Raw genomic sequence first — 25,790 nt, 5'->3', positions numbered from 1 at the left:
CCACCAGGAGCCATTGGCACCTTAAGAGTTTGAGAGTGTGGGCTGGCTCCTAACTCTCTGCCCCTCCTACCAGACTCAGTTTAGGAGCCAGTCACAGCTAGGGGAGCTCCATAGAAGTTCTTCTAGTTTTATTGTTTGTTTGTTTTTAGAGTTTTAGGCACAGGGAGGCTGCTGGCAACAGCCTTCCTGCTTCGTGGGACTAAGGGGGGGAATAGTGTCCGCCCTAAGGGGTCTGAGCCACTATCTCCACTGACAGGACACTGAGCTCCTGAGGGGAATGATCGTTTGCCGCTACAGGGGATTGCTCACCCCTTCAGCATGCCGCCACCCCCTTACAGACCCAGAAGACTGAAGTGGCGAGTGAGTCACCGGCCCCCCTAGCAAGCGGAGAGCCGGTGTGAAGATGGCGGCAACAGGGTGGGAGCACAGTACTAACTGCGCTCCGGAGGCTCAGCGGTACTTAGTGCGGCGCTGTGAGGGGCGCCCTGAGCCAGCGCCATACCCTACACTGGTTGTAAAGTCTACAAACACAAGAGTGGAAAGGATATGGCTCTTGGCGCTATATCGCGATATTCAACACTTTACATGTACATATATATTAAAATTTCCCCAGGTGATTTCTTTTCTTCTTTCAATGTTCATCCAGTGTTGTATCCCAGTGATATGAATCATATGCAAAAATAAAAATAATATGTGTAGAACAGTCTCAATTTCTCAAGAAAGTCTCTTTTTTTTATACACCATGCAGTATCCTTCAGATAAATAAATGAAACGTGATGTGGGCGTACCCCGACTCACACAATTCAACGTGAAGCTATATGTATAAAGGTATCTTTTTGCCACCACCAGACCACCAATTGTACTGTGTTTGGATTGGCGTACCCCACTCACTAAGTTTGTAGAGTGGAGAAAGCTCATAAAGGTATGTTTATCTTCAATAGTATATCCAAATGCGTACCCTACTTACAGGGTTGAAAGTGATCACCTGTGTATCAAGGTTTCTTTTCCCTTGGTTTTCCTGGTAAAGGTGGCTTGAATTTTCCTCTCGGTCTCCCCCAAGGATTCAGAGCCAGATATGTGAAAAGAATTTAAAAAGCAAATGTGTAGACTGGGCTAATAAATAAGTGCAAAAGAATATATATATGTGAAAGCCTCTCTCCAAATATTTGAGAGGAATGTGTTGTGAAAAGGGGATTAATTATTAATTGAAAATATCCCCTTATAAAGGTGTGTATAAATATAATAATATCCCACGGTATAGGAACGTACCCTATTTATATACAATATACAGTATATGGCTTTGAGAATGGACCCAGTATATAAACTGGTGTTAGATTAGAATAGACGTACCCCACTTACACAAAGTAGGTGAAGTAATGTACACATAGCAGTTTCTTTGTATAAAGTAAAAATGGAGGAATTCCAATAAGCGTACCCCACTCACAATCTAGCTGGTTCTAGCCATGCACATCAAGGTTTCTTTTTATCCTCTGTCATAAAACTCCTCTGGATAACCTCCAATCATGCATGTATAGTTCCATAAATTTGAGGTAAAAGATGAAAAAAATGGCTGTCCACACTCCTCCTGTCGACGCGTTTCGGTCTATGTTTGGACCTTGGTCAAGACATGTCTACAAACTTAGTGAGTGGGGTACGCCAATCTAAACACAGTACAATTGGTGGTCTGGTGGTGGCTAAAAGATACCTTTATACATATAGCTTCACGTTGAATTGTGTGAGTCGGGGTACGCCCACATCACGTTTCATTTATTTATCTGAAGGATACTGTATGGTGTATAAAAAAGGGACTTTCTTGAGAAATTGAGACTGTTCTACACATATATTATTTTTATTTTTGCATATGATTCATATCACTGGGATACAACACTGGATGAACATTGAAAGAGGAAAATAAATCACCTGGGGATCCATTGAGAGGAACGTATTGTGTAAATTTTAATATATATGTACAGATGTATCCACATTTATCTTGACGGTTAATAGGATTAACTGTGACTGGCCAGTCAGACTTAATCCCCTGCTGTAATGACTTAATCCCCTGCTGTATTGTTCTCTGTATTGTATTGCAGTTGAGAACAATAGCTGAAGGGTTTATGCTAATAAATCATGTTGTGACTAGGCACAGAAAACTACTCAAGATAACGGTGGATACATCTGTACATGTAAAGTGTTGAATATCGCGATATAGCGCTAAGAGCCATATCCTTGCCACTCTTTTGTTTGTATTGCTTATTTGTTGAGTGTGGTGACACTTTCAGGAAGGGACGTAGTTCAGGGCAGCTTAAAGGAGCCAGTGTGATACGAGCCCCCCTCCTTCTCTTTTTTCTTTGGTTGTAAAGTCTGTCAGGGGCCCGGTTTCACTGCCAGCATTTTCCTCAGCCCAGTATAAAGAACGGCGGAGAGGGAAACAGTGCCATGAAAGGGGCGGAGCTTCTCCTCAGAGTGGACCCAGCAACGTTCAGCGTCATTTTCCCTGCTTGCAGATCAATGTGGAGACGCTGACAGGGAGAGCTGTCCCTCCATTCCAACTCCAGCTATCTTGTACGGTACCAGGGGGTTGCAGAAGGGGGGAGGGAGGCTGTGTGAATACTGTTAACCTATTAAGGTGCACAGTAAGCGCTAGATAGGGGCTTCGCTCTATCTAAAAAGCGCTGTGTGTGGGTTGGCTCCAATCTGTGTGTCTCTCTTCGCATTCTTGGAGGGGAAACTGTGTCTCATTTCCCTGTATGTGTGTGTGTGTATGTGTGTGTGGAGTGTTTGCTGTTTACAAACGCCATGTCTAGGGACTCTGTGTCATACGCTGCAGAGGATAATTCCTCTCAGGATGATCCCATTCCATGTACTCAGGATTGTACTGTTTTATCACAGATCCCTGCAAAGGAGCCTGAGTGGTTGGCCTCTATTAAGAGTATGATTGCTCAGATTTGCACTAGGGTAGCACATACTGAGACTGCAACTTCGGTTTTACACAACTCTATGGGGGTTTGGTCTGGTGCTGTTACTTCAGGCCCACCTAGCGTACACCCTCAAAAACGTGCTCTTTCCCAGATTATGCAAGATGACACGGATACCGATTCCTGCATGGCTGACGGTGATGGGGATGTGCTGCGGGGGGCGGCATCTCTTGCGAAAGGGGTGCAGTTGATGAATGAGGCCATTAGAGATGTGTTGAATTTTGCGGACACAACACCCGAGCAAGTTGAGGAGGCTTACAATACTTCACGGATAATAAGAAAGCTTCGCTAACCTTCCCTGCGTCTAAAGATATTAACGCTATATTTGAAAAATCCTGGGAAAACCTGGAGAAAAAATTCCAGATTCCCAGGAAGGTTCTGGTTGCTTTTTCCTTCCCTGGGGAGTATAGAAAGAAATGGGAAAACCCACCCATAGTTGACGCATCTGTTTCCAGACTGTCAAAGAAGGTGGTTTTACCTGTCCCGGGATCTACCGCGTTAAAAGAACCGGCTGATCGCAAAATTGACACTACGCTTAAATCCATATACATGGCTTCAGGGGCGATACTGAGACCTATTATTGCCTGTGCATGGATCTCTAAAGCTATAGTAAAGTGGTCAGGCACGTTACTTGAGGAATTTGATACAATGGATAAAAGTGACGTTGATTTGTTTTTACGTAACATACAGGATTCTGCAGGATTTATGGTGGAATCCATGAAAGACCTGGGTTCGATGGCTGCAGGGATATCTTCCATGTCTGTCTCAGCTCGTAGAGGACTCTGGCTATGCCAATGGTCTGCCGACGTGGAATCCAGGAGAGGTGTGGAGAACCTACCCTACACAGGTCAGGCTCTATTTGGGGAAGCGTTGGATGCGTGGATTTCCACGACAACCGTGGGTAAGTCACCTTTTCTTCCCTCAGCTGCGCCTGCTACGAAGAAACCCTTTTCTTCAGCTATGACACAGTCCTTTCGGACAGCTAAAACAAGAAGGACCAAGCCGTTTAACACCTTCTTTAGAGGAGGTCGGGCAAAATCCAAAAAAAACCTGCGGCTGCAGTTTCCCAGGACTGCTTTCCCAGCCTGCTTCTGGTACATCAAAATCCTCAGCATGACGGTGGACCGCATGGCCTGTAGGAAGGGCCGGTGGGGGCGAGGCTCAGACGGTTCAGCCACGTGTGGGTGTCGTCCGGCCTGGACCCCTGGGTGCAGGATATTGTGTCCCAGGGGTACAGGCTGGAATTTCAAGAACTTCCGCCTAACCGTTAATTCAGATCAGGCTTACCAGCTTTGCTGGCAGACAGGGCTGTCCTTCAGGAAGCCATCCAAAAATTGGAAAAGTCACAGGTCATTATACCAGTTCCACCTCAGATGCAAAACAAAGGTTACGATTCGAACCTTTTTGTGGTACCGAAGCCAGATGGTTCTGTCAGGCCAATTTTGAATTTAAAAATGTTGAACCCCTATCTGAGGGAGTTAAAATTCAAATTGGAGTCCCTGAGAGCGGTAATCTCAGGTCTGGAGGAGGGGGAGTTCCTGGTATCCCTAGATATCAAGGATGCGTACCTATCAGTTCCAGGCACTGCCATTCGGCCTCTCAATGGCACCGAGGGTGTTCACCAAGGTGTTGGCAGAGATGATGGTTCTCCGCAGGTAGGGAGTGAACAGAATTCCATACCTGGACGATCTGCTGATAAGGTAGTGTCCAGGGAGAGGTTGTTGCAGTCCATTGCTCTCACAACTCGACTGCTGAGGGATCACGGTTGGATCCTGAACCTTCCAAAGTCACATTTGAAACCGACAAGGGGATTATCTTTCCTGGGGATGATCCTCGACACGGAAGTGCAGAGGGTGTTTCTACTGGTGCAGAAAGCATTGGTGATACAATCAATGGTCCGGGATGTCTTAAAGCCTGCCCGGGTATCGGTTCATCAGTGCATTCGCCTTCTGGGGAAGATGGTTGCTGCCTACGAGGCTCTTCCGTATGGAAGATTCCATGCTCGACCCTTCCAGCTGGATCTCCTAGACAAATGGTCGGGATCTCATCTGCACCAGAGAATACGTCTCTCACTGAAGGCAAAGATTTAGCTCCTCTGGTGACTGCAAATGCCTCACCTTCTGGATGGCCGCAGGTTTGGAGTTCAGAACTGGATCCTTCTAACCACGGATGCAAGTCTCAGAGGTTGGGTAGCGGTCACACAGGGGGAAACCTTCCAGGGAAGATGGCCAAATCTGGAAGCCATCCTTCCAATAAACATTCGGGAACTAAGAGCTGTGTACAACGATCTTCGCCAAGCGGCACATCTTCTACAAGATCGAGCCATTCAGGTACAGTTGGACAATATAATGGCAGGGGCCTACATAAACCGATAGGGATGAATAAAGAGCAGAGCTTCAATGTCAGAGGTAACAAGAATCCTCCTCTGGGCAGAAAGGCATGCATTGGCGCTGTCAGTGATCTTTTTTCCCAGGAGTGGACAACTGGGAAGCGGACTTCCTCAGCAGATACGATCTCCATCCGGGAGAATGGGGCCTCCATCCGGAGGTGTTCACAGATGTGACCTGTCGTTGGGGCAGGCCTCAAATAGACATGATGGCCTCACGTCTCAACAAAAAAAAAAAACTTTGGACGTACTGTCAAGAGACCCACAAGCAGTGGCGGTGGATACCCTGGTAACTCCGTGGGTGTTTGTCAGTGTATGTGTTCACCCCACTTCCACTCATTCCAAGAGTTCTAAAACTCATAAAAAGAAAAAGGGGTCAGGCAATTCTCACTGCTCCGGACTGGCCAAGAAGGGCTTGGTACGCGGATCTTCTGGAATTACTGATGGAAGATCCGAGGCCTCTTCCTCTTCGCGAGGACCTTCTGCAGCAGGGGTCGTTCGCTTATCAAGACTTACCGCGGCTACATTTGACGGCATGGCGGTTGAACACCAGATCTTAGCCCGAAATGGTATTCCGAGCAAAGCTATTCCTACCCTGATACAGGCTAGGAACGGAGTAACGTCTAAACATTACCATCGGATTTGGAGAAAATATGTGTTTTGGTGTGAATCCAAGAAAATTACTATGGTGGAGTTTCAACTGGGACAGTTTCTCCTCTTTCTGCAAGCAGGTGTGGATATGGGCCTGAGGTTGGGATCCGTAAAGATCCAGATTTTGGCCCTATCCATTTTCTTTCAGAAACAACTAGCTTCCCTCCCTGAGGTTCAAAGGGGTTCTTCACATCCAGCCTCCCTTTGTGCCACCTACGGCACCCTGGGATCTTAATATGGTGTTACAGTTCCTCCAATCGGATTGGTTCGAACCTCTACAGGAGGTTGAGGTCAAGTTTCTTACGTGGAAGGCTGTCACTTTGTTGGCCTTAGCTTCTGCTAGACGCGTGTCGGAGTTGGGGGCTTTGTCCTATAAGAGCCCCTACTTGATCTTTCATGAAGCTAGAGCTGAGCTCCGGATACGTCAGCAGTTTCTTCCTAAGGTTGTGTCGGCTTTTCATATCAATCAACCTATTGTGGTGCCAGTTGCTACTGACTCCTCAATTCCATCAAAGTCCTTGGATGTTGTAAGGGCTCTGAAAATCTATGTGAAGAGGACTGCTCGTCACAGGAAATCAGACTCTCTGTTTGTCCTGTATGATCCCAAGAAACTTGGGTGTCCTGCTTCTAAATATTCTACAGCAGGATTGCCGTGTCCAAAATCTGTTAAGGCCCACTCTACTCGTAAGGTGGGGTCTTCCTGGGCGGCTGCCCGGGGTGTCTCGGCTTTGCAGCTTTGCTAAGCGGCTACTTGGTCAGGGTCGAAAATGTTTGCGAAGTTCTACAAGTTCGATACTTTGGCCTCTGAGGACCTAAAGTTTGGTCAATCAGTTCTGCAAGAGCCTCTGCGCTCTCCCTCCCGTTCTGGGAGCTTTGGTACATCCCCATGGTACTAATGTGGACCCCAGCATCCTCTAGGATGTAAGAGAAAATAGGATTTTAATTACCTACCAGTAAATCCTTTTCTCGTAGTCCGTAGAGGATGCTGGGCGCCCGCCCAGCGCTTTGTTGTCCTGCTGTGGTTGTCTGGTTCAGTACGACTTTGTTCTTAGTTAAGTACTGCCTTGTTACTTTGTTACGTAATGTTTCAGCTGTTGCTAAGTTTCAAGCTTGTTAGCTTGGTTTGCCTTGTGTGAGCTAGTGTGAATCTCGCCACTATCTGTGTATAATCCTTCTCTCGAAGATGTCCGTCTCCTCGGGCACAGTTTCTAGACTGAGTCTGGTAGGAGGGACATGTTTATAGGCGCACACTTAACACTTTCTGCCATACCTGGCCACCACAGGCATATGTATTGCACACTCAAACTCCTAAAGTGCCAATGGCTCCTGGTGGACCCGTCTATACCCCATTGTACTAATGTGGACCCCAGCATCCTCTACGGACTACGAGAAAAGGATTTACCGGTAGGTAATTAAAATCCTATTTCTACTCACACACAAGGCCATTAACCAAACTACACCAACGTACATCACTTCGCTTATATCAAAATATCTCCCAACCCGACCTCTTCGCTCTTCACAAGATCTGCGTCTCTCATCCACACTCATTACTCGCTCTCACTCACGATTGCAGACTTTCATCGGGATGCACCAACTCTGTGGAATGCCCTACCACGTACAATAAGACTCTCCTCTAGTCTCCAACCCTTCAAGCGTTCCCAGAAAACTCACCTCTTCAGGCAAGCGTATCAAATTCCAGAACCGCCCACATAACTTTCATAAACCTTCCTATCAAATTGCATCCATTCTGCACAGTCCACACACATCCTCACATGTCTTCTCATCCTTCCTCTCGACCCCGGTTCATCATTGCTGTATGACCATATCATACAGCACCACCAAGAACCTTTGCAATCTGGTGGACAACTGTGCAATAGATTCAGTAGCACCTATCCTTGTGTATCCATGCCTATTTTCCTATAGATTGTAAGCTTGCGAGCAGGGCCTTCCTACCTCTATGACTGTTTGTTATTACCCAGTTTTGTTTTATCATTGTTGTTTCCAGTTGTAAAGCGCAACGGAATTTGCTGCGCTATATAAGAAACTGTTAATAAATAAATAATATGCGATTAGTACCAATGCGGTGATGCAATGTTTGGCAGAATGAGTTCCGCATTCTTAGTGCATCCTGCCCATAATATTAAGGTTATTCCAAGTATGCGACAAAATTTAGATTTTTCCCAATATGTTTTTTGTGGTCCTAAATACCAGTGTTTCACATAAAGGATAGATTTACTAAAGCTTCTAAAACAAAAGTGGTGGTATTGACCCATAGCAACCAAACAGATTCTGTCTATCATTTTCTAGACTGCAGTAGAGAGATGATAGCTGGAGTCTGGTTGCTATGAGCAACACCACCTCTTGTCTGTTTTAGAAGCTTTAGTAAATCAACCCCTAATTATCTTCTGCTTTTATTTTATTGCCCAGAATTTTAGCTAGAACTGTGTGGTCAAGAGTACTCCAGTTGATGATAGCGGCACTTGGTTCCCATTACTATAGAAGACCTTCATCTTGTCTGTAGACTACACCTTCAAGCGTTCCCTAAAAATTCACATCTTCAGACAAACTTATGAAATTTTGGAACCACCTATGTTATCTCTATAACAGGCATGTCCAAGCTGCGGCCCCCCAGCTGTTGTGAAACTACATATCCCAGCATGCCCTGACACAGTTTTGCTGCCAAAGAATGCTAAAGCTGTGTGAGGGCATGCTGGGATGTGTAGTTTCTCAACAGCTGGAGGGCCGCAGTTTGGACATGCCTGCTCTAAAAGATACCCTACCCAATTACATCCCGTGTATACAGCCCACACATACATGGTTTTTCTTCCGTCACACTCACATCCCACTGAACCCAGGCCAACCTAGTTTAGCGATTACATTATACAACCCACCAAGAAACTGAGCAATCCGGCTGGACCAATTTGCAACCAATGGCCAACTCTCTCCCCCTCGAACCCCCATTTTGTGTTATGAGTAGCTGAGATCTCCCTGCAGAGTTCACAACCTGTTAACAACCATGGCTACAGGCAGATTACTGATGTCACATGGGGAAAGGCAAATAGTGTTTAGTGCGCCTATTGGAATAATCTATAATGGTTGACAGGAGTTGTCGTTTATTTCTTCAATTATTACAACTAGTGCTAAGTTCCTGCAAAGTCTCCCTTTTGCAAAAATACAATTGCTGGGATGTAAAGGAGTCTGAGATCGCCGGAGGTGCAGGATGCCAGCCGATCTTAGATGTTTTTTTAAAGTGGCAATCATTTACAATCCAAAACCATGCCTTGTAAGTGATTGCCCCTTTAAAAAAAAAATGTCTGAGATCAGTCGGCATCCGCACATTCGGTGACCTTGGTCTCCTTTACTTCCAGCCATATGCCACAAAACTGTTCCTGGGACTCCTCTCATAAGAGTTTCCAAAATGTAGTTCTGGGGTAACAGCAATAAAGTTAACACATTTAATGGCAAATTGAATTCTTCAAATCTGCTACTGAATGTTTGTTTATAGGCTCACACTTAACACTTTCTGCCATACCTGGCCACCACAGGCATATGTATTGCAGTTCACCTTTTCTGTTCTACACTTTGAGTTGCAAGTTATCATATTCATTTAACGTCCAACTATTATCCTATTTCTGGGCCTTACTTGTAAATACAGCATTTGCATGTTTATACTGTAGTTTATTCAAATGAGGATGGTTTATGGATGAGAAGGCAATTTATTTTTGTGCTACTAGCTACATGCAGTGTGACTGCATTGAGGAATGTATGGTCACCAAGTACATTAAAGTAAATCTATCTACTGGACCTGTCCATACATATTGCATGTGATAAATAGCACCCTGTTTGCAGGCACTAATGCAGCACATGATTAAAGAATATTGATTGTGTTGTCCTAGTGGTATACAATTATGGGTTCATGTTACCCTCTGTCATGAACCTTTTAATAATGCATCACATTGTGGAGAAAATAAATACAATAAATACCTTAATGTTATTGCTTTACAGCAGTTTAAATCTATGGTTATAAAAACGATCTGTTCCTCTCAATACAACAGTACAATTATAATTATCTGTAAAATAATATTTTATCTGTAGGCACTTTATCTGCTAGTGAACTGCGATAAAGAAAATATTAAAATCACAATGTGACAGACACCATGACATTTTTTTTTTTTCCATTTGCCACAGATCAAGATCAAGGGGTATATTCAATTGAAGCCATTCATTTGATGGAATGGATCCGACTTGGGCTATTCAATGTAATCGCAATTCGACTTTAAAAAAAAGTCGAATTGAGATGCGGGCACAGGGGGAGAGCAGCGCCGGAGGAGACGGTGGGGGCACATGGGGAGAGCAGCGCTGGAGGAGACGGGAGAGCCGCGGGCACAGGGTTAGAGGAGAGCCGGGAGTGCAGCGCTACTGCAGCTGGCAGCATAGCCGGAGGATGTCACAGGTCACTGCAGCGGCTGTGACATCCTCCGGTTACGCCAGCTGCTGTGGCGCTGCGCTCCCCCGTCTACTCCGGAGCTACTCTCACCCTGTGCCCGCTGCTCTCCCTTCTCCTCCGCCGTTGCTCTCCCCCTGTGCCCCCACCGTCTCCTCCGGCGCTGCTCTCCCCCTGTGCCCCCACCGTCTCCTCCGGCGCTGCTCTCCCCCTGTGCCCCCACCGTCTCCGGCGCTGCTCTCCCCCTGTGCCCCCACCGTCTCCTCCGGCGCTGCTCTCCCCCTGTGCCCCCACCGTCTCCTCCGGCGCTGCTCTCCCCCTGTGCCCCCACCGTCTCCTCCGGCGCTGCTCTCCCCCTGTGCCCCCACCGGTCTCCTCTGGCGCTGCTCTCCCCCTGTGCCCCACCGGTCTCCTCTGGCGCTGCTCTCCCCCTGTGCCCCACCGGTCTCCTCTGGCGCTGCTCTCCCCCTGTGCCCCACCGGTCTCCTCTGGCGCTGCTCTCCCCCTGTGCCCCCACCGTCTCCTCCGGCGCTGCTCTCCCCCCTCTCCTCCACAGTCCCTCATCTCAGTCCGACATTTTTTTATGTCAGACTGAGATGGTCGGAAACGGGGCCAAACCCTGTCGAATTTGGCCCCGTTTCCCTCAAAAGTACGTGAATCGGCAGCTATACCGCCGATTGATGTACTATTCGACAAGTCAAATTCCCTGACTTGTCGAATAAAAACAGCTGGGATTGAATAGGTCGAATCATGATTCGACTTTAAAAAGTCGAAAACTGCCGTCTTTTCGACAGACGGCAGCTTTTGACCCTAATTGAATATACCCGTTAGTGTCAGAGGCCTCCAAGTTATAACACTTCCTAAGCTGGCTGGTGTAACTGACACAAGCAGTCCTAAAATAGCATAACATTTTGTGGTCACAGTGGGCTCCTCAAAACTGCTTCGTCATGGGGCAGTTCATACAGTTGCAACCCCTATTGCTATGGCTCTTGTTGGGAATCCTAGACCCCTGCATTGTATTATCTTCCATGATATCAGTGCACACAATGACTAATTTCAGGGAACTCTAAGGATCAGGGAGTCACACAGCTAGCTCTTGGTACTTTTCTATAGTTCTCTTCGTTTACTGTCTACCAAAGGCCAATTGTTGAAAAACCACAACAATGTTGGAGACTTTCATGAAAATACAGATTCATATATTATTATCAATATAGACTTACCTGTTACCAGCATTTCATTAATGCCCCTTTAGTTCCTAAAATGTAAAGCACGTTGAGTCCTATTGGGAGAATATTATTATTAATAATAATATATGATTTATACAGATTATATATGTAAAATTCCTATGGTCAAAGTCTGCTTTAAGTTGAGGAAATTGAACATCATACATGAAAGTAGCAAAAAAGTGCTTAGCCGTGTTCTTATCTGAGCTATGCAAGACAGACATTAAGCAAGTTCAGCATGCTCTCCCTGATGCATGATAATCCCATGGTACCCCACGTGTTACTTGATCTTTCACACTTCTCTTGTCCGTTCAAGTATTGATTGCTGACAATTGCATCTTTATCATCAGCATTTGCTTTTCTCATCACCCCGGTTTTAATGTGATGTGAAAATAAGACCCCATTCTCTCAATGTACATTATGAGCCAAATGACAAGTCCTTTGAACACTCAACTTTATTGCTATGAAATCAATTCACTGTAACTTTTCAATTAGATTTATTTAATGTAATTTCTTATTGAATAGACAACAAATCAAGAGCCTTCCTCTGTCTTAGTGTATGTCATGCAATTGGAAGTCTCACAAATAGAAAGCTTCCTGCTGGATAAATTGTTTCCTTTTTATCCTTTTAACTTATTGTTTGTAAGTTCCAGAAAAGGGTTTTTGCCAAGCACATACAGTATTTGGAGAGCCATATCATTATTAATTTTCCAAACAACAAATTTATATTTGTGTGTGCAAAATAAATAAATATATATATATATATATATATATATATATATATATATATATATATATAGTATTCTGTTTAACTTATTTAGTGCCAATGACTTATAAAGAGAGTGCCTATTATCTGCTCGTCCCCACTAGTTTGGCAGAGTAGTGTTGCCTAAATAAAAATAAAAGCCAGTTTTTCTATAAGCGGTCATACATGTTTGAACTGCCACGTCCCCACATCCCTTACTGCATTTAGCCACAAGGATCACAAATTCTGCTCCGGATAGAGATTGTCTGTGATGCTTTCAAAATTGCCGACCAACCAATATTCCCAACAAGGGGGGATACAACTGTATTTTTGGGGATACATTTACTTCCACTAAGAATGAAAATGAGGGAATATAAATACTTATATAATTATAGTTATCGTATATACTCGAGTATAAGCAGACTTTTTGAGCACTCTTTTTTGTGCTGAAAAAGCCCCCTCGGCTTATTCTCGAGTCAGTGGGAAGGAGGGACACGGAGAGGGCACAGCGCGTGCCTCTCCTGTGTCCCTCCTGCGGCAGCGGCGGGTCTATTAAATGAAGTACCCGTTCACGAACCGGCACTTCATTTAACAGACCCGCTGCCAGAGACGCAGGAGGGACACAGGAGAGGCGTGCGCTGTGCCCTCCGTGTCCCTCCTTCACAAGACAGTAGGGGAGGGTAAGTTGTACCTGGCACTGGGGGGGGGCATATGTGGCTCTGAGGGGCATATCTGGCACTGTGGGGGAATATCTGGCACTGTGGGGACATATCTGGCACTGTGGGGGCATATCTGGCACTATGAGGGCATATCTGGCACTGTGGGGGCATTTCTGGCAGTATGAGGGCTGTGTACGGCTAGAGCTGCATTTCCCACCCTAGGCTTATACTTGAGTCGATAAGTTTCTCTGACGTCCTAATGGATGCTGGGAACTCCGAAAGGACCATGGGGAATAGCGGCTCCGCAGGAGACTGGGCACAACTAAAGAAAGCTTTTAGGTCACCTGGTGTGCACTGGCTCCTCCCACTATGACCCTCCTCCAAGCCTCAGTTAGATTTTGTGCCCGGCCGAGGTTGGATGCACACTAGGGGCTCTCCTGAGCTTCTAGAAAGAAAGTATATAATTAGGTTTTTTATTTTACAGTGAGACCTGCTGGCAACAGGCTCACTGCAGCGAGGGACTAAGGGGAGAAGAAGCGAACCTACCTGCTTGCAGCTAGCTTGGGCTTCTTAGGCTACTGGACACCATTAGCTCCAGAGGGATCGACCGCATGGAACTGGCCTTGGTGTTCGGTCCCGTCGCCGCGCCGCCGTCCCCCTTACAGAGCCAGAAGCAAGAAGAGGTCCGGAAAATCAGCGGCAGAAGACATCAGTCTTCACCAAGGTAGCGCACAGCACTGCAGCTGTGCGCCATTGCTCCTCATACACACTTCACACTCCGGTCACTGAGGGTGCAGGGCGCTAGGGGGGGGCGCCCTGAGCAGCAATAAAAACACCTTGGCTGGCAAAAATACCACAATATATAGCCCTAGAGGCTATATATGTGATAATTACCCCTGCCAGAATCCATAAAAAAGCGGGAGAGTAGTCCGCGAAAAAGGGGCGGAGCTATCTCCTTCAGCACACTGGCGCCATTTCTCACAGCTCCGCTGGAAGGAAGCTCCCTGGCTCTCCCCTGCAGTCTACACTACAGAAAAGGGTAAAAAAGAGAGGGGGGGCACTAAATTTAGGCGCAGTATATATAACAGCAGCTATAGGGGACATAATTCAGTTAGTCCCTGCATTATATAGCGCTCTGGTGTGTGCTGGCATACTCTCACTCTGTCTCCCCAAAGGGCTTTGGTGGGTCCTGTCCTCTGTTAGAGCATTCCGTGTGTGTGTGCGGTGTGTCGGTACGGCTGTGTCGACATGTTTGATGAGGATAATGATGTGGAGGCGGAGCAGATGCCTATAGAAGGGATGTCACCCCCTGCGGGGCAGACACCTGAGTGGATGGACTTATGGAAGGAATTGCGTGCACGTGTTGACTCCTTACACAAAAAATTTGACGACATGCCAAATGCAGGACAGCCGGCTTCTCAGCTCGTGCCTGTCCAGGCGTCTCAAAGGCCATCGGGGGCTCTAAAACGCCCGCTACCTCAGATGGCAGACGCAGATGTCGACACGGATACTGACACCAGTGTCGACGACGATGAGTCTAGTCTAATGTCCACTAAGGCCATTCGTTGCATGATTGAAGCAATGAAAGAGGTGTTACAAATTTCTGATATAAACCCAGGTACCACTAAAAAGGGTATTATGTTTGGGGAGAAAAAACTACCCGTAGTTTTTCCCCCGTCAGAAGAATTAAATGAAGTGTGTGAAGAAGCGTGTGCTTTCCCTGATAAAAGATTGGTAATCTCTAAGAAGTTACTAATGGCGTTCCCTTTCCCGCCAGAGGATAGGTTACGTTGGGTGACACCCCCTAGGGTGGATAAAGCGCTCACACGTTTGTCTAAAAAGGTGGCACTACCGTCTCCGGATACGGCCGCCCTCAAGGAACCTGCTGATAGAAAGCAGGAGGCGATCCTGAAGTCTGTATATACACACTCAGGCATTATACTTAGACCAGCTATTGCGTCAGCATGGATGTGCAGTGCTGCCGCTGCGTGGTCAGATTCCCTGTCAGAAAATATTGACACCCTAGACAGGGACACTATTCTGCTAACCATAGAGCATATAAAAGACTCAGTCTTATACATGAGAGATGCACAGAGGGAGATCTGCCGGCTGGCATCTAAAATAAGTGCATTGTCCATTTCTGCTAGGAGAGGCTTATGGACTCGCCAGTGGACAGGGGATGTAGATTCAAAAAGGCACATGGAAGTTTTGCCATATAAGGGTGAGGAGTTATTCGGGGATGGTCTCTCGGACCTAGTTTCCACAGCAACTGCTGGGAAGTCAGCATTTTTACCCCATGTTCCCTCACAGCCTAAAAAGGCGCTGTTTTATCAGGTACAGTCCTTTCGGACTCAGAGAAACAGGCGTGGAAAAGGCGGGTCCTTTCTGTCCAGAGGCAGAGGTAGGGGAAAAAGGCTGCAACAAACAGCAGGTTCCCAGGAGCAAAAGTCCTCCCCCGCTTCTTCCAAGTCCGCCACATGACGGTGGGGCTCCACAGGCGGAGCCAGGTACGGTGGGGGGCCGCCTCAAAAAGTTCAGCGATCAGTGGGCTCGCTCACAGGTGGATCCCTGGATCCTGCAAATAGTATCTCAAGGGTACAAACTGGAATTCGAGGCGTCTCCTCCCCACCGGTTCCTAAAATCTGCCTTGCCGACAACTCCCTCAGACAGGGAGGCTGTGCTAGAGGCAATTCACAAGCTGTATTCCCAGCAGGTGATAGTCATGGTGCCCCTACTTCAACAAGGACGGGGTTACTATTCCACACTGTTTGTAGTACCGAAACCGGACGGTTCGGTGAGACCCATTTTAAATTTGAAATCCTTGAACACATACATAAAAAAATTCAAGTTCAAGATGGAATCGCTCAGGGCGGTTATTGCAAGCCTGGACGAGGGGGATTACATGGTATCCCTGGACATCAAGGATGCTTACCTGCATGTCCCCATTTACTATCCTCACCAGGAGTACCTCAGATTTGTGGTACAGGATTGCCATTACCAATTCCAGACGCTGCCGTTTGGACTCTCCACGGCACCGAGGGTCTTTACCAAGGTAATGGCGGAAATGATGATACTCCTTCGAAGAAAGGGAGTTTTAATTATCCCGTACTTGGACGATCTCCTAATAAAGGCGAGGTCCAAGGAGCAGTTGTTGGTAGGAGTAGCACTATCTCAGGAGGTGCTACATCAGCACGGTTGGATTCTGAATATTCCAAAATCGCAGCTGGTTCCGACGACACGTCTACTGTTCCTGGGTATGATTCTGGATACAGTCCAGAAAAAAGTGTTTCTCCCGGAGGAGAAAGCCAAGGAGCTGTCATCTCTAGTCAGAGACCTCCTGAAACCGAAACAGGTATCGGCGCATCACTGCACGCGGGTCCTGGGAAAGATGGTGGCTTCTTACGAAGCAATTCCTTTCAGCAGGTTCCATGCCAGAATCTTTCAGTGGGACCTGTTGGACCAATGGTTCGGATCGCATCTTCAGATGCATCGCCTAATAACCCTGTCTCCAAGGACCAGGGTGTCTCTGCTGTGGTGGCTGCAGAGTGCTCATCTTCTAGAGGGCCGCAGATTCGGCATACAGGACTGGGTCCTGGTGACCACGGATGCCAGCCTTCGAGGCTGGGGGGCAGTCACACAGGGAAGAAACTTCCAAGGACTATGGTCGAGTCAGGAGACTTCCCTACACATAAATATTCTGGAACTAAGGGCCATTTACAATGCCCTAAGTCAGGCAAAATCCCTGCTTCTACACCAGCCGGTACTGATCTAGTCAGACAACATCACGGCAGTCGCCCATGTAAATCGACAGGGCGGCACAAGAAGCAGGATGGCAATGGCAGAAGCCACAAGGATTCTCCGATGGGCGGAAAATCACGTACTAGCACTGTCAGCAGTGTTCATTCCGGGAGTGGACAACTGGGAAGCAGACTTTCTCAGCAGGCACGACCTCCACCCGGGAGAGTGGGGACTTCATCCAGAAGTCTTCACGCTGATTGTAAATCGATGGGAACGGCCACAGGTGGACATGATGGCGTCCCGCCTAAACAAAAAACTGGAGAGATATTGCGCCAGGTCAAGGGACCCTCAGGCGATAGCTGTAGACGCTCTAGTGACACCGTGGGTGTACCAGTCAGTTTGTGTGTTCCCTCCTCTGCCTCTCATACCAAGGGTACTGAGAATAATAAGAAAACGAGGAGTAAGAACAATACTCGTGGTTCCGGATTGGCCAAGACGAGCGTGGTACCCGGAACTTCAAGAGATGATCTCAGAGGACCCATGGCCTCTGCCGCTCAGACAGGACCTGCTGCAGCAGGGGCCCTGTCTGTTCCAAGACTTACCGCGGCTGCGTTTGACGGCATGGCGGTTGAACGCCGGATCCTGAAGGAAAAGGGCATTCCGGAGGAAGTTATTCCTACGCTGATTAAAGCCAGGAAAGATGCGACTGTACAGCATTATCACCGCATATGGCGGAAATATGTTGCTTGGTGTGAGGCCAAAAAGGCCCCAACAGAGGAATTTCAACTAGGTCGATTTCTGCATTTCCTACAAGCAGGAGTGACTATGGGCCTGAAATTAGGCTCCATTAAGGTACAGATCTCGGCTCTGTCGATTTTCTTCCAGAAAGAACTGGCTTCGCTACCTGAAGTTCAGACGTTTGTGAAAGGAGTGCTGCATATTCAGCCCCCGTTTGTGCCTCCAGTGGCACCTTGGGATCTCAACGTGGTGCTGAGTTTCTTAAAATCACTTTGGTTTGAGCCGCTTAAAACCGTGGATCTAAAATATCTCACGTGGAAAGTGGTCATGTTACTGGCCTTGGCTTCAGCCAGGCGTGTGTCAGAATTGGCAGCTTTGTCATGTAAAAGCCCTTATCTGATTTTCCATATGGATAGGGCGGAATTGAGGACTCGTCCCCAGTTTCTCCCTAAGGTGGTATCAGCTTTTCACTTGAACCAACCTATTGTGGTGCCTGCGGCTACTAGCGACTTGGAGGATTCCAAGTTACTGGACGTAGTCAGGGCCTTGAAAATTTATGTTTCCAGGACGGCTAGAGTCAGAAAAACTGACTCGCTATTTATCCTGTATGCACCCAACAAGCTGGGTGCTCCTGCTTCTAAGCAGACTATTGCTCGCTGGATTTGTAGCACAATTCAGCTGGCGCATTCTGCGGCTGGACTGCCGCATCCTAAATCAGTAAAAGCCCATTCCACAAGGAAGGTGGGCTCATCTTGGGCGGCTGCCCGAGGGGTCTCGGCTTTACAACTTTGCCGAGCTGCTACTTGGTCAGGGGCAAACACGTTTGCAAAATTCTACAAATTTGATACCCTGGCTGAGGAGGACCTTGAGTTCTCTCATTCGGTGCTGCAGAGTCATCCGCACTCTCCCGCCCGTTTGGGAGCTTTGGTATAATCCCCATGGTCCTTTCGGAGTTCCCAGCATCCACTAGGACGTCAGAGAAAATAAGATTTTACTCACCGGTAAATCTATTTCTCGTAGTCCGTAGTGGATGCTGGGCGCCCGTCCCAAGTGCGGATTGTCTGCAATACTTGTACATAGTTATTGTTAACTAAAGGGTTATTGTTGAGCCATCTGTTGAGAGGCTCAGTTGTTTTCATACTGTTAAACTGGGTATGGTATCACGAGTTATACGGTGTGATTGGTGTGGCTGGTAAGAGTCTTAACCAGGATTCAAAATCCTTCCTTATTATGTCAGCTTGTCCGGGCACAGTGTCCTAACTGAGGCTTGGAGGAGGGTCATAGTGGGAGGAGCCAGTGCACACCAGGTGACCTAAAAGCTTTCTTTAGTTGTGCCCAGTCTCCTGCGGAGCCGCTATTCCCCATGGTCCTTTCGGAGTTCCCAGCATCCACTACGGACTACGAGAAATAGATTTACCGGTGAGTAAATTCTTATTTTTCCCAGGTTTTTGTGGTAAAATTAGGTGCCTCGGCTTATATTCAGGTCGAGTTAAACTCTAGTATATACGGTACTTTAATTTTTTGTTTGTTTTATTTGATATTGAGGCATTAAAGATATTGCATGATCTGTTACAAATTGTTGATCAGTGCTGACAATTCCTGTATATATCTGTTTTAATGCTCTAACATGTACTAATGTAATACGTGTACAGGTTATATTTGCTCTCATCACTTGTATCACCTTTGGCTTAGTCAGTTGGGTGTTGGTAATGCAAAGTAATTTCTTTTACTAATTAAATAGAATGAATATGTATGTGTATATATATATTTATATATAATGTTTGTGTATATATACTCCCATATTCATAATGCTTGGAACCAGAAGGATATTGGATTTTTCTGTAATTTGAAATATTTGCATGTCATAATGAGGTATCTTGGGGATGAGTCCCAAGTCAAAGCACAGAAGGCATTTATGTTTCATATACACCTTATACACACAGCCTGAAGGTCTGTTTTTACAAAAGATTTATTTTGTGCATGAAACAAAGTTTGTGTCTATTGAACCATCAAAAACTAAAAGTGTCCCTGAAATATCCACATATCGGAAATTTGGATATGTGAGACTCAACCTTATTGTGTGTGTGTGTGTGTGTGTGTGTGTGTGTGTGTGTGTGTGTGTGTGTGTGTGTATATATATATATATATATATATATATATATATATATATATATATATTGTACAAAATATAAAAAAAAAAATATATATGTATATCCAACGTTTTGCAGGGTGGCACTCACGGGTCTTGGTATGGAAGAATGAATGACTAACAGAGTCAATTCTATTCAACGTTTCGGTGTTTATCACCTTTGTCAAGAACTCCATGTCAAACAACAAACATACCTTATATGCAGCCCTCTGATTTCCCGCGTTTATGCCCATCTCCGCATGTCGCCCCGCAGTGACGTCATACGGCTACGTTTGTTGCCACAGTAACCGATCGTGTCATCTCTCACTGCTCAGCATCTAGCCTCCTGACGCATCACCCTTCTTACTCTATAAAACAAGTTATGTTATATTTAAGCTAATTTGTTGTATCAACATAAAGTAATGTCATCACGTTACGGTTGCCTAGCAACCTCTGTGCCCGCGCCAGGCCGCCGCCGCCTCCACGCTGTTCACCTGACAGATGACGTGGCACACGTTGTCCGGCGCTGAACAGCGTCAGGACGTTAGATGCTGAGCAGTGAGAGATGACACAATCGGTTGCTGTGGCAACAAACGTAGCCGTATTACATCACTGCGGGGCGACATGCGGAGATGGGCAGGAACGCGGGAAATCAGAGGGGTGCATATAAGGTATGTTTGTTGTTTGACATGGAGTTCTTGACAAAGGTGATAAACACCGAAACGTTGAATTGAGTCTGTTAGTCATTCATTCTTCCATACCAAGACCCGTGAGTGCCACCCTGCAAAACGTTGGATATATTGGAGCTCAACAGACCCGGGAGGGCACCAGGGCAAGTAATGCTTTTCAGCAAGGGAGTGCCGACACTTGTGATTAAGTATATACTGTGTGTATGTGTGTATATATATATATATATATATATATATATGTATTCAAAAGTTTGGGGTTACCCAGTTTCCTTATTTTTGAAAGAAAAGCGCTGTTTTTTTTCATGAAGATAACATTAAATTAATCAGAAATACACTCTATACATTGTTAATGTGGTAAATGACAATACTAGCTGCAAACATCCGGTTTTTAAAGGAATATCTACATAGGTGTATGGAGGCCCATTTCCAGCAGCCATCACTCCAATGTTCTAATGGTACATTGTGTTTGCTAATCGCGTTAGAAGACTAATGGATGATTAGAAAACCCTTGTGCAATTATGTTAGCACAGCTGAAAACGGGTTTGCTCGTTAGAGAAGCTATAAAATTGGCCTTCCTTTGAGCTAGTTGAGTATCTGGAGCATCACATTTGTGGGGTCGATTATACTCTAAAAATGGCCAGAAAAAGAGAACTTTCATGTGAGACTCGACAGTCTTTTCTTGTTTTTTGAAATGAAGGTTATTCCATGCGAGAAATTGTCAAGAAATTTAACATTTCCTACAACGGTGTGTACTACTCCCTTCAGAGAACAGCACAAACACGCTCTAACCAGAGTAGAAAGAGAAGTGGGAGGCCCCGATGCACAACTGATCAAGAAGACAAGTACATTAGAGTCTTTAGTTTGAGATATAGATGCATCACAGGTCCTCAACTGGCAGCTTCATTAAATGGTACCCGCAAAACGCCAGTGTCAACATCTAAAGTGAGGAGGTGACTCCGGGATGCTGGCCTTCTAGGCAGAGTGGCAAACAAAAAGCCATATCTGAGACTGGCCAATAAAAGGAAAAGATTAATATGGGCAAAAGAACACAGACATTGGACAACGGAAGATTGGAAAAAAATGCTATGGACAGACAAATCGAAGTTTGAGCTGTTTGGATCACCCAGAAGAACATTTGTGAGACGCAGAACAAGTGAAAAGATGCTGGAAGAGTGCCTGACACCATCTGTCAAGCCTGGTGGAGGTAATGTGATGTTCTGGGGCTGCTTTGGTGCTGGTGAAGTGGGAGATTTGTAAAAGGGATTTTGAATAAGGAAGGCTATCACTCCATTTTGCAACACCATGCCATACCCCGTGGACAGTGCTTGATTGGAGCCAATTTGCTCCTCATACAGGACACTGACCCAAAGCACACCTTCAAATTATGCAAGAACTATTTAGGGAAGAAGCAGGCAGCTGGTATTCTGTCTGTAATGGAGTGGCCAGTGCAGTCACCAGATCTCAACCCCATTGACTGTTGTGGGAGCAGCTTGACTCTATGGTACACAAGAAGTGCCCATCAAGCCAGTCCAACTTCTGGGAGGTGCTTCAGGAAGCGTGGGGTGACATTTCTTCAGATTACCTCAACAAATTTACAGCTAGAATGCCAAAGGTCTGCAATGCTGTAATTGCTGCAAAGGGAGCATTCTATGAAGGACAAGGACAAAATTATTTCAAATAATAATTATTTCTAACCTTGCCAATGTCTTGACTATATGTTCTATTCATTTTGCAACTCATTTGATAAATAAGTCCGTTTTCATGTAAAACACAAAATCGTCTGGGTGACCCCAAACTTTTGAACGGTAGTATGTATGTATAATATATATATATATATGTGTGTGTGTGTGTGTGTGTATTATAAAAGAAAAAAGGGGAGGGTACCCAATTGCGCTAAGAGAATGAAAGAGCAGCACCTCTAGAAGAACCTCCTGTTAGATTCGGGGGAAAACAGCAAACAAACAGATCTGAGGGCGCTTGCATGTATGGTACTGTTTCAATAATAGTACATCAGTTTAAAACAAAACAATTTTCAATTACATAGAATAAAATTTATCATAAAAGTACATAGCGGTACTTTTAGACCATCGTTGAGATGCTGCATATTAGTGTATGGACACTGTTTTTCCGTAATGGAGCCACATCACGCGGTATCATATTGTAGTCTGGTATCATATCCAGATAACCTGGTTTTAATAGAGGTTTATACATTTAATCAGATTTTCTTCACATCATTGTTTGAGCATTTTGATAAAGTACCCCTGATGAAGTCCCGATAGGAACGAAACGCGTTGGGTCGATCTATTCTACTTCTGTATCGTATGTTTCAACAAAGAGGGACCCTAAAAAATGAATATAAAACCAGATATATCCGAAGACATCCTCTGTAAAATCACAAAGACGTACTATGTTTTATTCTGTACTTTTATGAATAAATTTTATTCTAAGTAAATGAAAATTGTTTTGTTTTAAACTGATGTACTAATAATATCGAAGCAGTACCATACATGTAAGCGCCCTCAGATCTGTCTGTTTGATATATATATATATATATATATATATATATATCAATTTTTTTTTTTATATATATATTTTTTTTTGATCTGGAAATTTAAATATTTTATTGTAGTTTTCGCATTAAGTCTATTTTGGTTTTGCAGAATTAATAAAAATGATCTGATATTTTATTTATATACAGAGTACTGTTACATAGTAAATATCTGAAATCAGAATATGCCACAATAGGCATGTGCATAAAATGAGACTGAGTATTTAAAAATATGTTTTTTAATAGGAATTTATATGCATCTGTGTGAATCTTATTATACTAATGCTCTAATATGTTCAGCTGTAAATCCAAAATGTCACTGAAACCTTGCGGTGTTAATTGACTTGCTGCCCAAACAGAAGCCGCATACATCTTCTTCTTTTTCTTATCTGTCTTTGTAAATTGAAACCATGCCCATATTCTTTGCGACAAGGTGCTTTCAATTGGCAGAAATGTGAAAGGTAATTGGATTTTGCAGGCTAATCGAAACATTGACAGTAGATTCATGTGCTTGAGCATGATTGTATTCTTGTGCTTGTCAGGCATTGGAAAAGTACTGCAGAGTGGAAGGAGGCTATTCTGGTGTCAGGGATGTTTACGCTTCTCACCCCAATCACGATGATGTGCAGCAAAGTTTTTACCTTGCGGAGACTCTCAAGTAAGTATGGACAGTGATTAAGAGGTCAATTAATGTTAAGCAGCAGCACAGATGAGAACAAACCATTCACATTCTCATCATGTTTTCTGACCCCAGAGCAGCAAAGGTTTGAATAATGTAAAGCAATTGGCCACAGTTTGTTTTACCAGCACAAGTTATATTTACAGTTATTTTAATTGGAGGTCAGCTCAACTGTGTGAATTTTTTGTGTCAATATTTTTTGGTAAATACTCTGCAACAATAGAAAATGGTGGCTCTACAATAATAAAAAAATCTTTTATGGCTTCATCATTTATGTTCAGGCTTTATGTCTACATATTAGCATTAGTTATAATCGGCATGCACATAACATTAATATATTTTATTGCTGTAAAATAATAAACTGAGGTATAAGTATGGAAATTTTAAAGCAGTTAGGAAGAGATTTATCAACGTTTGGAGAGGGATAAAGTGCCAACCAATCTGCTCCAAGCTGCCATGTCACATGCTGAGTTTAAAAAATGGCAGGAGCAGATAGGTACGTTATCCCTCTCCAAATTTTTATATCCCTCATTGGTCAGTTAACATTATTACCTGTGAAAGGTAATGGTCTGCATTCATTGGCAGACCTCATAATGTTACTATGAAGAACACTTGTTTGCAGGCTGCAATCAGCAAGAACAGCAAGTTCCGTTCAGAGAATCAATTCTGAGATTTATAATCGCTCACTATTTGACGATTAGACTGTAAATGGATATTGAAACAGATGTGAGTACAAGTCTTTTTACAGCGTGGTTGGGAACAGAATCCTAGATTGTAAATTTCTAGTCCGTGTGTGCATTCTTAGCCTAAGGGCAGTGTCACAAAGCAAGGGATGGATGTTGTGATTTCCTTTTCACAAATGGTAGTTATCAATTTTTCTGTGAGATACCACACTGAAGAAGAGGCAGGCCATTTAAAATGAGGGAGTGAAAGTTTATTTTATATGAGCATTGGTCATGCTCACATTTTAAATATGGTTTTGCAAGTGTAGTTGGCACATCAGAATATAATTAACTGTTTACCTTTTTGATGAATAATGCACAAAATTTGCGTATAATTCCAGTTTTACGAGCAAAGTTTCTCAGAACTCTCTAATCACGTCCCAAAAATGCAGGTTTTGATTATAATGTACAGGTTGATTAAATCTATTTACCTTCATAGAGAATGACAGTGCAATCTATGGGTGGTATTCAAATGATATATCATGAAATATCATGCCCAATCTCCTTTCTAAAGTGAACCCTGTTATATCTCATATCGTGCCCATAGTAATCAGGTTTAGCTGCGTAAAGGGTTGGGTGCCCTCGCTACCCCAGGGGTAGCGAGCTGAGATGATTATACCACGCCCATCAGCAGAAACAGAACGGGTATGGAAGGGGTGAAAAGAATTGAGTACCACCCTATGAATTCAGTATGAACCAACATATACTGTATCATGTTGGTCATGAAGTTCCTCAGTGTTGTCACAGGATTCTAGTGATTTGATTGGCTGCATTCTCAGGAATTTTTATTTAACCAGAAACTCGTGAATTTATTCAGTGGCAAATAATGACAGCATTAAGACCTGGACATACTCGACTATACCAGTAGCTTAGACAAAAATGACTACACACTATTCTAAAATATTATCAAGAGTTGATAACGATCCTCTTTCTTGTAAATTACAAGATTAATTTGTAGAAATCATGTATTTAATATAGATGTGTCCTCATACACTATTGCTGCAGTCACGCCAAACAGCCCTTCTCGGAGCACCAGTTGCCATGCGACTCGTCTTGCATCTTTTCGCTAGAATGTGCGTTTTAATCTCAATGCAGTGTGAAAAAACCACTTCATGAGACTGCATTGAATAATTTGATCTCAAACACTTGTATATCTGTGTGCATCAGAGTCTAAATTTGTATACAAAGTGCTAAGATGCATCTCTTGCGGCTTTTTTTCACGCCAAGTTCCATTGTGCATTTTATCCAGATGCAGACTCAGTCGCACAGAGATAGACAAGTGTCACAGATCAAATTAGTCAGTGCAGTCTTGTGAAGCAATTCTGTCACATTGTGATTAAGGTGTATGAGGACACAACTGTATGTACAGTACATTGTTGCCTGCAGTGTAGATCACAATCATTATCTCTTAATGGGGGAGATGTATGAAGCAGTGAAAAGAGTGGAGAAGTGTGCCAGTGCAGAC

General features: G+C 44.7%; 1 protein-coding gene across 1 annotated transcript in view; it reads left to right on the top strand.

Moving 5' to 3' along the window:
- The window catches only part of MAN1A1 (mannosidase alpha class 1A member 1), a 523,182-nt gene that overhangs the window by 490,805 nt on the left and 6,587 nt on the right, over positions 1-25,790 (top strand). The window contains exon 11 of the mRNA XM_063917232.1: positions 23,467-23,582. Within this exon, the coding sequence (XP_063773302.1) occupies positions 23,467-23,582 (116 nt within the window). The remainder of the gene's footprint in view (positions 1-23,466; positions 23,583-25,790) is intronic.

This window comes from Pseudophryne corroboree, chromosome 4 (genome assembly GCF_028390025.1).
Source record: "Pseudophryne corroboree isolate aPseCor3 chromosome 4, aPseCor3.hap2, whole genome shotgun sequence".
NCBI lineage: Eukaryota > Metazoa > Chordata > Amphibia > Anura > Myobatrachidae > Pseudophryne > Pseudophryne corroboree.
This window is presented reverse-complemented; position numbering and strand designations above follow the sequence as displayed.